The sequence below is a fragment of the Benincasa hispida genome, chromosome 4 (genome assembly GCF_027475165.1).
Source record: "Benincasa hispida cultivar pf3 chromosome 4, pf3_genome.v1.1, whole genome shotgun sequence".
NCBI classification, from domain to species: Eukaryota; Viridiplantae; Streptophyta; class Magnoliopsida; order Cucurbitales; family Cucurbitaceae; genus Benincasa; species Benincasa hispida.
Genome location: NC_143481.1, coordinates 10,522,007 through 10,537,399, shown reverse-complemented (window position 1 = coordinate 10,537,399; position 15,393 = coordinate 10,522,007). Strand labels below are relative to the sequence as shown.

At 36.0% G+C, this 15,393-nt stretch overlaps 2 protein-coding genes across 2 annotated transcripts; one reads left to right on the top strand and one right to left on the bottom strand.

The window, feature by feature from the left end:
- Positions 1-10,000: 10,000 nt before the first annotated feature.
- On the top strand, positions 10,001-11,195 carry LOC120076397 (zinc finger protein ZAT10-like). Its single transcript, XM_039030214.2, has one exon. It carries the CDS (start codon positions 10,320-10,322, stop codon positions 11,022-11,024), a length of 705 nt encoding a protein of 234 aa, XP_038886142.1. The 5' UTR covers positions 10,001-10,319; the 3' UTR covers positions 11,025-11,195.
- Positions 11,196-11,549: 354 nt separating this feature from the next.
- LOC120076396 (QWRF motif-containing protein 2-like) lies at positions 11,550-15,194 on the bottom strand. Its single transcript, XM_039030213.2, has 6 exons — positions 13,524-15,194; positions 13,047-13,166; positions 12,717-12,833; positions 12,540-12,629; positions 12,168-12,275; positions 11,550-12,079 (listed from the first exon to the last, which is right to left on the bottom strand). Exons 1-6 carry the CDS (start codon positions 14,925-14,927, stop codon positions 12,023-12,025), a joined length of 1,896 nt encoding a protein of 631 aa, XP_038886141.1. The 5' UTR covers positions 14,928-15,194; the 3' UTR covers positions 11,550-12,022.
- Positions 15,195-15,393: the final 199 nt, after the last annotated feature.

The window sequence follows — 15,393 nt, the reverse complement described above, 5'->3', positions numbered from 1 at the left end:
GGAGGCTTGTGGGATTGACGTGAGGGGGTGGGGATGGCTATATTTCTGGGAGCGAACTCCAGGCAAATATGAAGCGCATGAATACAAGTTATGCCTTGGAATGAAAGACAATTCCAAATTAGCTTTGTCTACGAACAAAATTTTGTATAGTAGGTTGTCGAAGATCACACACATGTTGAAACTTCAAAGCGATTAAAGAGATAAGTGGGCTGAAGCAAATTAAGGAGAGAGCGAGATTCAAAGCGAGATAGTAGGAAAGAGCGAGATGTTGAACGAGATTTTAAGTGAGAGCGAGATTCAAAGCGAGATTTTAGGAGAGAGCGAGATTCAAATCGAGAATGTTGGAGAGAGCGAGATGACTAATCTGACTAACATTGAACTTGGTAAAATGAAATGGTTGAATAATTGAAAAATGAGATTATTCAGGAATACACATTGAATGCTAAGATTACATATTGAGTTTCTGGTAGTTGATCCATAATAAAAAAAGTGTTTGTGATTGTTCCAGAAGAAATGAAAGATAGTAATCATTAATGGAAAAATAACAACAATAATAGAGAGAGCGAGATCTTAGGAAAGAGCGATACTGAGAGAGCGAGATCTTAGGAGAGAGCGAGACTAAGAGAGCGAGATCTTAGGAGATAGAGAGAGTCTTCACTTTATTTGAACTTTCCATAGAAATATATATAAAAAAAGAGAGAAAAAGAGCTAATAATCATACTATGATTGAATAATCGTTAGACAATAAATTGAATATATTAGATTATTATACTATAATTGAATAATCATTAGACAACAAATTAAATATATTAGATTATTATATTATAATTGAATAATCATTAGACAACAAATTGAATATATTAGATTATTATACTATAATTGAATAATCATTAGACAATAAATTGAATAAATTGAATATATTAGATTATTATACTATAAATTGAATATATTAGATTATTATAATGTAAAACTTTATTGATTACAAAAAAAAAATTGAATATACAGTAGATTATTATAAAAAAATTGAATATACAATAAATTATAATAAAAAAATTGAATATACAATAAAATGAATATATAATAAAAAAAATTATTTATTATTCAATCCCTAACTATCTGGAGCCCGTCTTAGTAACGAAGGACACTTCCTTCGATTATGTCCTAACTGGTTACAAAATCCACATCGTTGTCGAGTGGCTGGTTCTGTCCAATCCATCTCGTTGTGATAACGTGAACTTTTCGGTCTACCAGGTCTTCTCAACAACGATGGATCAGGATGTAAGACGGGCATATTAGGGTGCGTGATCCAGTAATCTTCATGCGGTACAGGTTGAAATTGAGGAGAGTAACATTCAGCATACGTTGACAATTTGTAGTAGTCCTCAATAAAATCTTCGTAGTTCATGTTAAAATGTGAGCAAACGGCCATAAAATGCGAGCATGGAATGCCGAATGCTTGCCACTTGTTACATGAACAGTACCGCTCGGTATGATGGCTTGTTCGAGATCACTAAGTATGAAACACCTGAGAGAAATTGTAACACACGAAGAGGTGTGTTTAATTTCAGATCGACATGCTGGTATAATTGCAGCAGTGAACAACCCAGCAAATGGTTGGACGGGACTGAAATGTCACCATCGTTTCTGCTTACGACATATCGTCAGCAACTTCAATAAAAAGTATAAATTTAATTCATTGAAAAATTATGTTTATCGTGCCGGGTGTCAATTTCAAATTCGAAAGTTCAACAAAGCAATTGAAGATATCAAAGGAATAAATCGGAGCTGTCTGAGTTTTTTTTACAACATTAGTTTAGAGCAATGGACTCAAGCACATGATGGAGGATTCAGATATGGGTGGATGACGACAAATCTATCAGAGTGCATAAATGGAGTCCTCAAAGGAGCTCGAATGTTGCCTATAAATGCTCTTGCTCAGATAACATTCTTCAAATTGAACTATTTCGAGAAAAGAAGAGAAGAAATAAGGGATGCATTGGAGCGTGAGTTTTTCGAGAAAAGAAGATAACATTCTTCAAATGCGTGAGTTTTTTACATTATTCTTTACCTCACACTTTTCTCTACTATTCAATTATAGTCAATTTTAATATATATTTTTTTTTCAGATCATGGCTTTAAACCCAGGACCTGTTGATCCCGATGTTTTGTACGACCAGTCCATTCATCGATCATATGTTGTATGGCGAGATCGTACTACTGGAGAAATATCTTGCAGACGTCGAGAGGCAGTTCTCCAGCGCACTATCCCGCTCCACCCTCGAATACTACCGCTACTGCGCACATCTGGATTCTATGGGGTTGCCAGATTAGGATTTATTCAGTTGGACTGGCATCTGATCACAGCCTTGGTCGAGAGATGGAGGCCCGAGACGCATACATTCCATATGTCTGTTGGAGAGTGCACTATCACTCTACAAGACATAGAAGTGTTGTTGGGGTTACCTGTTGACGGTGAGCCGGTCACCGAAGTGATGTACGATGACTGGTTAGAAGTTTGTCAACTGTACCTCGGTGCGACCCCACCTGCCGACAAGATTAAAGGATCGAGGTTAAGTTTAATATGGTTAGGAATACAATTTCGTGAGCTCACAGATGATGCAGACGAGGAAACCGTCATAAGATATGCGCGAGCATATATACTACAAATGATGGGTGGAAGTCTGTTTTCAGATAAATCAAGTCATTTTGTTCACTTGATGTTCCTGCCACTGTTAGCTAACCTCCATGATGCGGGGCAGTATTCGTGGGGTGGAGCATGCTTGGCATGGTTGTATAGACAACTATGCAAAGCAACAAGACCTGAGGTTCGAGAGATAGTTGGGCCTCTCATACTTTTGCAACTATGGGCTTGGGAGCGATTTCCAACAATGGCTCCACAGCTACATCATGTTAATGACGCTCAGTTAGTTGGACGAGCCTACGGTTCTCGGTATGTTGTTTTAATTCAATTTAATTTTTATATCACTGATCTAGTTAATTTAAATTCTAAATTATCAATTTAAAAATTTAGGTGGAGAGACAAATTTTGTGTGACTAGGACAGCCACACATGTAGTTAACCAGTATAGATACATGTTTGATCTGCTTCAACCTGAACAGGTACATTACACTAAACCTAATTGATTATTTTATTCACATTTTTATTGTATTTGTCTTTAATATTCTCTGATATAATATTTTGTGTTTCAGGTTATTTGGGAGCCGTACAAAATTATTATGCATACTTTGCCTAATTTTTGTATGAATGGTCAAAACATATGGCGGACGATGAGTCCTCTCATATGTTTTTACATTGGTGAGTGACATCTTCCTGACAGGGTGACAAGACAATTCGGTTTTCAGCAGGATGTCCCATCGCCTTATAATACTGAACCCGTACTGCATGATATTGACCTAAGAACTGGAGATTGGTCCAAAAAAGTTGCACATTTGATAGTGCGATGGCATTATCGTGCAAAGTTTATTGTAGTAGGGGTTTCTCTTGAACAATTTGACACATATGTCACTCCAGAATATATTCATTGGTATAATAATATCACAAGGCACTACGTCACTCGTCCGGGAGCAGCTGTGGGTCATCTGGAAAATGAATGAATATCATCTAATTATTTTTAATTTAAATTTATTTTAAATATTGTCTAATTATTTTATAATTCACAGAGATTGAACAACAGTAGACTCCGTGAGGTTGCGAATGATCCGAACCAGGTTCTTGTTATATGTGGTGACAACCAAAGCTATATGGAGGAAATTCATTATATGTATGATATACCTATTGTTCCTCCACCAGCTCCTAAACTTAGAGGACCTGTTTGGGAAGAGGATGAGTTTGATGAGGTTGCACATAATGTGGAAGAGTTGCCCCCTATGATACAGTTGCAGAGTCAAACTAATTATGTTAGTCCGATGACGATGACGCCAGCATTTGGTTCAGGACATTATGACTCAGAGGCTGGTCCTTCGTCTTCATACGTGCATGGACATGGTCGGAGTCGTGGAGAGCATAATGAATATTTATATTATGAAGCGCCTGCAAAGGTACCAGAGCAACATCAAGAAGAACCCGAGCAACCTCAAGTTTGAAGTCAACGACGACTACCTACTCGAAATCGACGACGTCCGCCTTGTGGGACACATTGATTTTTGTAATTATTTTTATATAAATGAGATATTTAATTTATATTTTTTATTTTTATGAGTTATTATTTTTTTTTAATTTATTATTTTTAGAGTTTAAATAAAATAATAAAATATTTTTAGAAATTGTTTTTATAAAATGGAAAATTAAAAAAAAAAAAAAAAAAGAAGGTGGAATGTGTAATAATTAAAAAGGAAAAAAAAAAAAATTGTATGGTATTCTCATTCTCTTTCAAAATCTCGCTATTTCCCTCTCGCTCTTGCTCACGCTCACGCTCTCGCTCAAAATCTCGCTCTCGAATTTGATTGGGAAGTTCAGTGGCAAAAAGAAAGAGATTCATTAGCTCGTTATTTAGTCATACTTGCTGAGATGAAAGAATCCGTAAAAATTATTCAACAAGCTTTGGAAGGAATTCCAGGGGGACCTTATGAAAATTTAGAAATACTATCAAATCCAGAATGATAATTAAACAGATTCAATAATAATGTTAGGAAGATCAAGGTCGAGGGTTCAAAGTTCGACATACAAAGGAAGGTCGAGGGTTCAAAATTCGACCTATCTAGGTCAAATTTTCGACCCTCGACTTATTTAAAAGAAAAAAAAAATATTTTTACAAATAGTTTGAAAACAACAATATTTTCCTAAATAGTTTCTAAAAGGATAATATCCTTTTAATTTTCCCGATTATTTCATACTTACATCCTAATTTCTCAAAATAAGGTTTATAACTCTTTTCAATTTTTTTTTAATATTTCATTTCCTCTTTCTCTCTCAACTCCCGTTCTATTTCTTTATCTAAATCTCTTTGAGGGCCGACTTAAGGTATAAGTAAATGAGTTGATCGTCTAAGACCCTTATTTTAGAAAAGTTTCATATTATATATATAATATACTTATTAGTACTTTTCGTAAAATTTTAGTTATAGTGTTGAAAATATAAACTATTAAAAAATTTCATAATAAATGGACTCATAAACTCTCTCAATTTTGATTGGCTGGCATTTCAAATTTATTAATCTTTTATCTTTTTGTTCATAATTCCTTTCACATTTCCTTAAAAATTTCAACTATTAATAAGGGTGTATATGGGTCAGGTTGGGTTGGGTCGAGAGGATTTTGTGGACCTAGGTTGGCTATATATTCGAATAGGGTCTCCAACCCTACCCAACCCGACCCTACCCTTGAAATTCGGGTTGGGTTGTCGGATTTTTATTTTTTCTTTTATTTTTTTATTAATTTAAAATGCTTAAATTTGTGTACAACACATATTAATAACTAAAATTTCATAAAACTCAAATGTTAAATATCAAAATCCAAGATAATCACAAACTCCAATATGTTTACTAGAAAATATGAATCTAAATATGAAAAGCTCAAATAAGAAAAAAAGAGTAGTTAAATTGATTGAATCTAAAAAAAAGGTGTTCTCGATAAATCTGTTATTGGAAGTAAAAGTAAATTTTTTAGAAATTTTAAAAGTTGAAGATACTACTAGAATATGTTTATTTGATATGTTATAAGCACAATTAAGGAACTTAACTTTATATATCAAATATAAGACAACAAAGATGACAATAGATCTAATATGAAAGGAAAACAACAAGGTGTACCAAAAAGATTACTGGAGATCCTAGAGCATTTTATACACCTTGTGGTTGTCATAATTTCAATCTACTACTTTCTAACATGAGTTGGTTAACTCATGTCATAGAGCTATGACATTTTCCGAAGTTGTGCAACGTATTTATCTATATTTTCTTCGTCTACAAAACGGTGGAAACTTTTGCTAGATCACATAACCAACTTGACTATCAAACTATTGTCACAAACATGATGGGAAAGTCGAATTGAAAGTGTTAAAGCAATAAGAGTTCAAGTGCCTCAAATAAGGGACGTTTTATTAAAAATAAGAGAAACTAATAAAGATCTTGAAGTGAAAAGTGAAGGTAATTGTTTAGCTACTTATGGATTTGAAAATTTTGAATTCTTGTTAGGCATGACTATAGGTTGCGATATCTTATTTGTTGTAGATTATGTGAGTAAAGTCTTACTACATAAATATATGCATATTGATGTTACTTTAGATCACTTAAAAGGTTTAGTTTTATTTTTAAGTAAATATAGAGAAAATGAATTCATAGATGCTATGATTTCAGCTAAAGAAATTGTAAATGATATAAAAATATAACCAATATTTCGTGAAAAAATAATGATTAAAAAAAATAATTCGATGAGAATGTTGATATTGAAGAAACATGATCACCTGAAGATTTTTTTAGAATTAATTACTTTTATTATATTATAGATCGAGCAATTTCTTCACCTAAAAATAGATTTGAACAATTTCAAGTATACAAAAATATTTTTTAACTTCTTATTTGATATGAAAATTTTAAATTCGTTAGTCATGATAAATTGAAAAGATATTGTATTAATCTTAAGAATACATTAAAACATGATACATTTTCTGACATTAACCGCTTAGATTTATTTTTTGAATTAAAAATAGTAAGAGAAGTCTTGAAAAATGAAATTAATTGTCCTATTAAAATATTAAATTATATAAAAAAAAAAGTAAATGTTTTTCCAAATGCATGTATTGCATATACAATATTATTAACAATACTAGTAATGTCTGCTTCTGCTGAAAGAAACTTTTAAAAATTAAAATTAATTAAATCTTATTTAAGGTCGACTATGCCGTAAGAAATATTAAATAAATTGGTCATATTATCCATTGAAAATGATATATTAATGAACTTCGATTATCAAAATTTAATATATAATTTTGCATCTCAAAAAGCAAGAAAAATAAATTTTAGATAATATTTTCTATATGAAGGCCTCTTTATCAAAATTTTGCCTAAGGCCTCATATGATCTCGAGTCACCCCTCATCTTCTTCCTATAGATCCCTTCTCTATATTTCATCTCTTCGATAACGATAACACTCTCTTCCCTATATTTCACATTTGATGGTAGAAATGATGATGACAAATGAAGTTGTTTTTCTTCCTTTGGCAACGCACAGTGGTCAGTGACAATGAACAAATTTTTTTCAAATGCTAAACAAATTAAGTGTAGACGAAAAGAGTGAGAAAGTGAGCTAAACTAGAACAAGAACGAGAAAAAAAAATGATACAAAAGAAGTTTGATCATACCAGCAAAAGGTTAGAGAACTTTCGGGCAAATATTAATTTGTATCAATTTAAACCCTAAACTAAGAATTGTATTAATTTAAATTTTAAAGTTTGTGGGTTGTATCAATTTAAACCCTAAAATTTCGGATTTCCATCAATTTAAATCCCAAACTAATAATTGTAGCAATTTAAACCCTGAACTTTATATTTTATTTTGATACACTTATGAAAATTCAGGATTTAAATTGATATATTTATGAAAGTTCAGGGTTTATGAGAGTTCAGGGTTTAAAATGATATATTTATAAAAGTTAAGGGTTTAAATTAATACAGTTATTAGTTTGGAGTTTAAGTTGATACAATCTCCAAAATTCATGGTTTAAATTGATACAACTATTAGTTTAGAATTTAAATTGATACAAAACCTAAAGTTTAGAAATATAAATTGATATTTACCCAATTTTTTTTTTTTTTTTTTTAAGAAAATAGGTCATTAGTAGAAAAATTGTACACATTAACAATTAAGGGTAGGTTGAAATGATAATATATAGTTGAGTGTGAGGGGCACGGTTCATGGTACTTGGTAGTTAATTTTGGGGCGAGGACAAAATAATGTAATAAACTCCCAAATTGCGGAAGCCGCCTCTCATTTTATTTATGGTTTTAATTTTCAAAATAAAGCAAGTTGAGATTGAAGCATTCAAAATACCGCGTTTTTGTCATTTATGACTAAAATTCAATCAAAGAACTTTGACTTCTAACTCAACCATTCCATTACCCCAACCTCACCATATAACTTACATCTCATTTTACTTCTTCCCATTAGATTCATCCATTTTTCAACTTATGATTCATACAATGAGATGAAGGTGTTTAATGTCTTCTTTTTTATATTTATAATTTAATACCATAGTAGGTGTTGAGGGTTGCCTTCAAACTCCAATTCATGGAAAACGTGCCCTCGAGCAATGTCCAAAGTGCGAGAAAAATTAAGATGAGGCATCAAAATCATGCAATCTAAAAGGTAAAAGTCAGAGTCTCTAGTTTCAAATCGATTAGTCGAGTTGGTAAATATACAATGATAAAAAAATTATCAAGTTATGCTTGGTCTGACACCATGTAGCTTCCTGTCACAAACTAGCCTGACATTGCCAGAGTTGATGCAAATATCAAAGAAAGGATATTATAAATAGCCTCATTTGACGACTCAAAAAGGAGAAGAGTAAGTAATCTCCAAAGAACGATCGTGACTTTACCCTTGTGTGCATAGCCAGGCAATACACTCCACGTACTAATTTAGACATTGGTTTGGTAGGCTTGACACCACATTGATATGAGGATCTTTCGTGCAAGTAAGCTCAGAAAGCGAGATCAGACTAAGAGAAGTGAGTTGGAGGTCAAGTCAATGAGGGGCTTACAACAACGATGAACACGTGTAAGATCTGCACCTCAACAATAGATGCTATACCATAAACTAAGAAATTTTTTCATGGATAACCAAAATATAGTTATGCTAATGTTAAATGACCTAAAAACAATGAAAACTAACATTTTGCATAAGTAAAAATTAACCAACCAACGTTGAATTCTTCCTTGTAGCCCATTCACAATCGTTGGTTTGCACCCATCGCGAATTAATGAGACTCCAAATGCGATTACAAGGTGCTATCACAAAGTTAGTTTTCATTATTTTATATAGTTTAGGTCATTTGACATTACCAAAATCAGAATTTTGTCATTTGGACAAAACTCTCATAAATTGATGGTAGAGACATCTTTTAAGATCTATTGAAAGTATAACCCAATTTAGGAATTTAGAAGTGTAAGAGACTAAAATCTTGGAAGTTGTAATGCACAATACCAAAAGAAATATTTTGGCCTTAATCAAACCCATGTTGTACCGCTAAAAACACAGCGTTAAGCTAAAGAATGAGAAATTGACCTTGCTTAATCAGTCGGGAAAGGATTTTTTTTTTTTTACCCCTTTTCTCCCTAAATAGGAAGGGAATCATTTTGGGGAAAAAATAACCTCTTCAATATAAAGAAAAATATTTTTTTTAAAAAAAAATATGATCATATTAAATATAATTTTAAATGTTTTAAAGATCAAACCTTTTAACTAAAAAATATATGAAATAAAAAGTGGACAAATGATTTATAAGGTGCTTCGAATTTAAATTTTTGTAAACTATTTAAGTATACGATACTCATAGAGATATATCTTCACTAATCTATCTATGATCTTCTCTTATTAAACCAATACAATACAAGAGTGTGTTTAACCCAAAGAGTTGGAAAGTAGGAGTCTCCCTAAACGTTATAACTTCTTACTCCTCACTATTTCATTTCTTATCCCAAATACCCCTTAGTGACACTCCAACAATCCAATCCTTAAATAAAGTATCACTGAACCTCTCCTCAAGTAACCATTCTATCCATTTAGCTCTTATCAAGACCAACTACTCTTTTCTAGAGCACACTAACAAATCGGTAGGGTTAAACCCTAGATTTCCATTATGATGATGGTATCTTTTAGGCTCACAACTTTTTTATTCTATATTCGAAGATTCTCCTAAGAGTACTAGACCAATTGCATGATTCGATGAAATATATGATATTGTCAACTTTGAAAATAAGTCCGAATGAATTCCTAATGTCTCTTGCCAATAAACTTGTGCAATCATGATGTTCTCTATTTCTAGTCAATGTAAAACTATATTTATGTGTATAGAGGTTGCATATGGTAAGGCGGTTGAAAAAGTCAGCGCAGCCACGTCCTAATAGTTTGACCGAATTTTGATCGCCGCCGACAATCCCCTAAACCAAAACGTGCTCACTCTGTCTTCTTGCCCTCCATCTTCCTATCACTCCTCACGCAACTTCCTTCCTTTTTTTTTCTTCTCTCTATAAAGCTCCCCACTTTCCTTTCTTTCTCCTCCAAATTCCAAATACCCAATTCCCAATTCTCAGTTTTCTTCTATTTGATTTCAATTCCTCTGAATTCTCAACCTTCTCCTTCATCTATGGCACTCCAAGCTCTCAATTCCCCTACCATGGCCGCCCCTCCTCCCTTTCACTTCGATGACGTCTCCTTCCTTCAGCCACTCAAGCCCTGGGCCAAGCGCAAGCGTTCCCGCCGCCCTTCTCTCGATGATTCTCCCTCTGAAGAAGAGTATCTTGCTCTCTGTCTCATCATGCTCGCCCGCGGCGGCGGACCTCGTTCCTTGCCGGAGCCTGTCACCGCCCCCAAGTCCGTCTACAAGTGCCCCCTTTGCGATAAGGTTTTTTCCTCTTACCAGGCTCTGGGTGGTCACAAGACTAGTCACCGGAAACTCACAACCGCCGACGACCAGTCCACGTCGCTCTCCGGCACCACGTCCAACACCACGACTAACTCCAGTGGAAGAGCTCATGTATGTAATGTTTGTCACAAGTCGTTCCCCACTGGCCAGGCCTTGGGTGGCCACAAGCGCCGCCACTACGATGGCGGTGCTAGCGCCGCCGCGAATCACCAGAGCTACAGCGGGATGACGTTGACGTCGTCGGAGGGAGTAGGTTCGACCCATACAGTTAGCCATAGCCACCGAAACTTCGACCTGAACATCCCGGCCTCGCCGGCTTTGTCACCGAAGCTCTTCTTCCCCGGTGACGAGGAGGTGGAAAGTCCTCTTCCGACGAAGAAGCCTCGGTTCCTCTGGATGCCGGAACCGGAGATCTCGCTGAATTAGGACGATCCTTCCCGGAGTTGAATCAAAATTCATAATTTAGTTGAATTTTTATTTTTATAAAATTAGTTTAGCTGATTTTTGGGATGTAGAAAGAGGGGTAGACAAAGACATGGTTCAGTTTAGAACTTTGTATCACTGAAAAATTCAATTAATTCTTTTTTTGTTTTTCAACCTGGAAGATTCTATATGCACTCACAGTTCTTGAATTATGCAAGTGGAAAGAGAATTGCCATCATGACAAGCACCAAAGCCTCCATGTGGGATGGGGGGTGGCCTAATTCATTGTAGGAGAAAAATAACAAACTCAATTGGGCAATTCTTAAAATTTGGTAAACTACCAAACTTCGACCCATAAGATTTCAACTGCAATCTTCAACGTTAGATTAGAGTAGGTGGTAAATTACCCAACTTCTAATCGGCCCATAAGATTTCAACAGCAATCTTCAAATGTTGGATTAGAGTGGGTTTGTAATCATTTTCAACTTTCAAGTGCAATGAATAAATCTTTTATGAATGAGATAGAGGTAGCAAAAATTTATTGCATGTGGTCATTGACCTATGAATTGGACTATGTTTTCACAGTTCACACGTAACCAGTCGAAAGGAGTTTTCATACTCATCTATCATCAGCCAAAAAGCACTATTTGCCTATTTTTCCACAAAAACCAAAAGTTGGAGGCCAAAAAAGGCAGGGAGACAAAATAAAGCAATTAATGAGAACTACATCATTAGACATTTACAAAAAATATTGCCCTGGCCTTTCTCTAGAAGAAAGAAAGTACATGAATGTTGTAAATTTTGATCCACTCTAGAGCACCACAAATTTCCTACCATATATGAAACACTCGCAACTTCTATTGACTGACCCTGTCAATGGATCTTTTATTTCTTCTTGTTTCATGAATTCAAGTAAAAAGAATGGGTTTTTAATTATCTGGCATGAACTTTAGGTCTAATAAGTGCAGTCAGCAGATACCTGTCTCTGTCCTGCTGCCCTGTTAAGCTGGTATGCGTTCTAGTTGCAACATGTGTGTTCTCAGGCTGAATTCTTTTACCTGGTTAAATATATTTTTTCATGTGTGAGAGAAAAAACAGGAAGAAAGAGGGATGAGTGAATGAGAGAGAGAGGAAACAAAGTGATACCTGCATGGATGCTACTGTAGACAATAGATCGTTGCACTGATCAAGCAATGCACGCTCATGTGCATTAACATCAGCAAGTTTTGATACCACAGAATTCACATCTCCAACCTATCATCATTAATAAGATACACTTTTTAATCATGTGTTTAAGCTGTTTAAGCTGTGTAATTCACAGGTGTCTTTAAACAGAAGAAAACTTAAAATACACCAGTCCTCTACTTGCTGCTGTTGACAAATGACCAAAATTGTAGTGTTTGTACCTTTCAAACAAATTATAGAGGACGATAGCAAAAAGAAAATCCAACTACTAGACGCACAAAAGTGACAAAGTTGAATACAGAAAGTTCAAACAACAGAGAGTGGGATTGTAACCTTTGGTAGCCATAAGTTTAAGGAAGGTGCCATTGCTTGCATCACATCAACTGCTGAACAAATAGCATCCTTGACATCCTGGACTTCAGCCTGTGACGAAGAGATAAATGCATAAATAAACAAAGAATGAAAAAACAAACGTGATGATAAACATCCATACACACAGATGACACGCACCTTAGCCCCTTCATCAACTGGCAAGCGGAGGGTTCTAGCTTCCAGAGCATCTGTAATACCAGACAGAGAGCTGGAAAAGTCTTGATCCAGAAGATCCAACTCGTCCAAACATGTCATCTACATTTGCAAATCACAATAATTACCAAAGTCTAGGTAAAGACACTAGTGTCAACAAAACAATCTAATGAATATTCATGCAGAATTTGATCTGTGATAACTGATAACAAGAGGGAGCCTTACGAACCTAAGTGGTTTAGATAACAGGATACACAACAAGAGAGGAGAAAAAAAGAATAAAGAAGAAGCAGAAGAAGCAGCCGCATATCTTACTTGAGACTCGAGGATAGAAGCCAGCTTCAGTTTATGCTGAAGTAATTGCAACTCGTGTCTTTTGGCTATAACAGATTCACGCAGTTCTGAAATACCATTCCAAGCACTGAAGAGGTTTCTCTGACATAATGAACAATTAAACAATATAAGTAAAGTGGTTTGAACTCCTAGAGTCAATTAGGAGAACAGATTAGAAAGATCGATAGAGTGGAAAAAGATAATGCCAATGCCATGGTGGGAGCTGGAAATTTGGTGATCAGATAAACAAGAATGGGGGAAAATAAAAGACCAACTAACAATAACCAAGAAGCCTAAGTTATCACAACATATTAATTTATCAGAAAAATGCTAAACTTCAGTTTAGAATCAGATCAACTTCCCTTTTTGCTATATTCAAACATAAATTGGAACAGATTATGATGCAAATCAGGACAAGGATCAACAACTACTTTCAGTAGATAAAGCGGAGAATCATACCTCTGCATTCAGGCTCTGGACAGAAGAAATGATATCTACTCTAGCATTAACAAAACGCCACTGTAAAAGCCTGTTGTTCAACATCTTCAATGAATGTGCATCAACCATCCGGCTATCCCCCATTTTTCCCTTTCGAACATCATTAGCAAAACTCAAAGAAGATGGTGTGCTACTCCATTTATTACCAAACCCATTTGTCACTGAGCATCTTACACGAGATGGACTTCCTTTTGAAGGTGATGATATGGATATGGATGATGCTAAAAGCTTACTTGGGGATGCAAGACCAACTGGAACTCGAATAGGAGACGACTGCTCCATGTTGTTATTTGCAACCTGGCGAGGAGATGATGCTGGACTATCAATTGAATGCTTCTTGGGAATATTTACTTTTGAAGGTACTGAAGTTTTTGCTCCAATGTTCTTAGATGATGGAAAGCCCGGTTCTGGTTGCCGTCGCAACCGGTTGTTAGTCTCCTGCCAGACTCTTGCCGGTACCACAACGACTCGAGGGCCACGCTGTCCTTTTCCGGTACCACCCTCCTGTGTTCCTGAATTACTACTACAAGACACGCTCTCAGAATCGGAGGAAATGTCTAAACTACTAGCTGAAGTTCCTTCAGGAAGAGGCTCTACCGCCTTCTCCAATTGTACATTTCCAGAATCAGTACTAAGTCTTCCATCAAATGAAGATCTGTCTTCGGCAAACGAATTCTGCAGCGCTCTGACTACACTCCCAGACCCACCAGCGACTTTCTTCCGTTCATCCGTACAATCCAAACTCCTGCTCATACAATTCGCCTGCCATTGATTACCCTGCCACCGCTGCTGATCTACAGGCTTCATGTTCTCCGTCTGATCACCGCCGCCAGTACCTCTTGTCGGTGTGTTTGTTTTTCTCTGCTCTGAGATACCCTTCCGAATACCAGGAGTCGGCGCGGGCTTTGCCTTACTAACCTGCAAAGGAAACGATTCGCCTTGGAAAGAAACCGATAGGCTCCGTGTCGAATTGAACAACAGCTTCTGAGCCGCTGACATCTCACCCCTACCATTACCATGACCAAATCCGAAATCCAACGAATTAGGCTGTGGAGTCCCTCTGTGCGTCCTCTCCACGGATTCCGACCGCCTGAACGACGGCATCGGAGTCAGAACAGTCGCCGAAGTAGACGTTCCGGAAACCGAAGGGGAGGGACATCGTCTCAAAACCGATGCAGAAGAAGTGGAAGTGGAAGATGACAAGTACCGAGAAGTGACTTCCCTGGATTTGGGCCGTCGAGCGGCGGCACCATTGTCGGGATCAGAAGGTAAAAGAGGCGGCCTCATAGGGTTTTGAGAGTGAGGCACTCTCTGAGACTGAGCCACGGTTTTAGGATTCAACGTCGTCGAAACAGCAGCAACCATTATTTCCGTTCAAAACAACGAACTCCGGTCTTGAAACCTTAGTTTTTCACTACAGATCGTCTCAACATGAATCCGAACCAAAAACCAACAACTTTTCCCAGCAAGTAGAAAGTAATCTCAACCAATTCCAGATGAATCTGAACGGAGGAGTGGGATGTTTGCCCTAGAACAGCCAAAATGAGTATTCTGAAAAATGACCGTTAGAGTTTGGCCGGAGAAATACAAAGAAGAGAAGTGAGGTTGTGGAAGAAATTCACAACGGTCATTGACGTCACTGTTTTCTTTTATATTATTGTTATAAAAAACATAAAATTTTGAAACAGGATGGGGAAGGTTGGTTTAATGACTACTCGCGACTGTATAACAAAATTGCTACTCGCGTGGGTTGGATGCAACGTGTCCGAATTTTTGGGTCCCAGATATGAGTTTTCAAATGCGCGTGGAAATGGGTTATGCAAAAGAGACA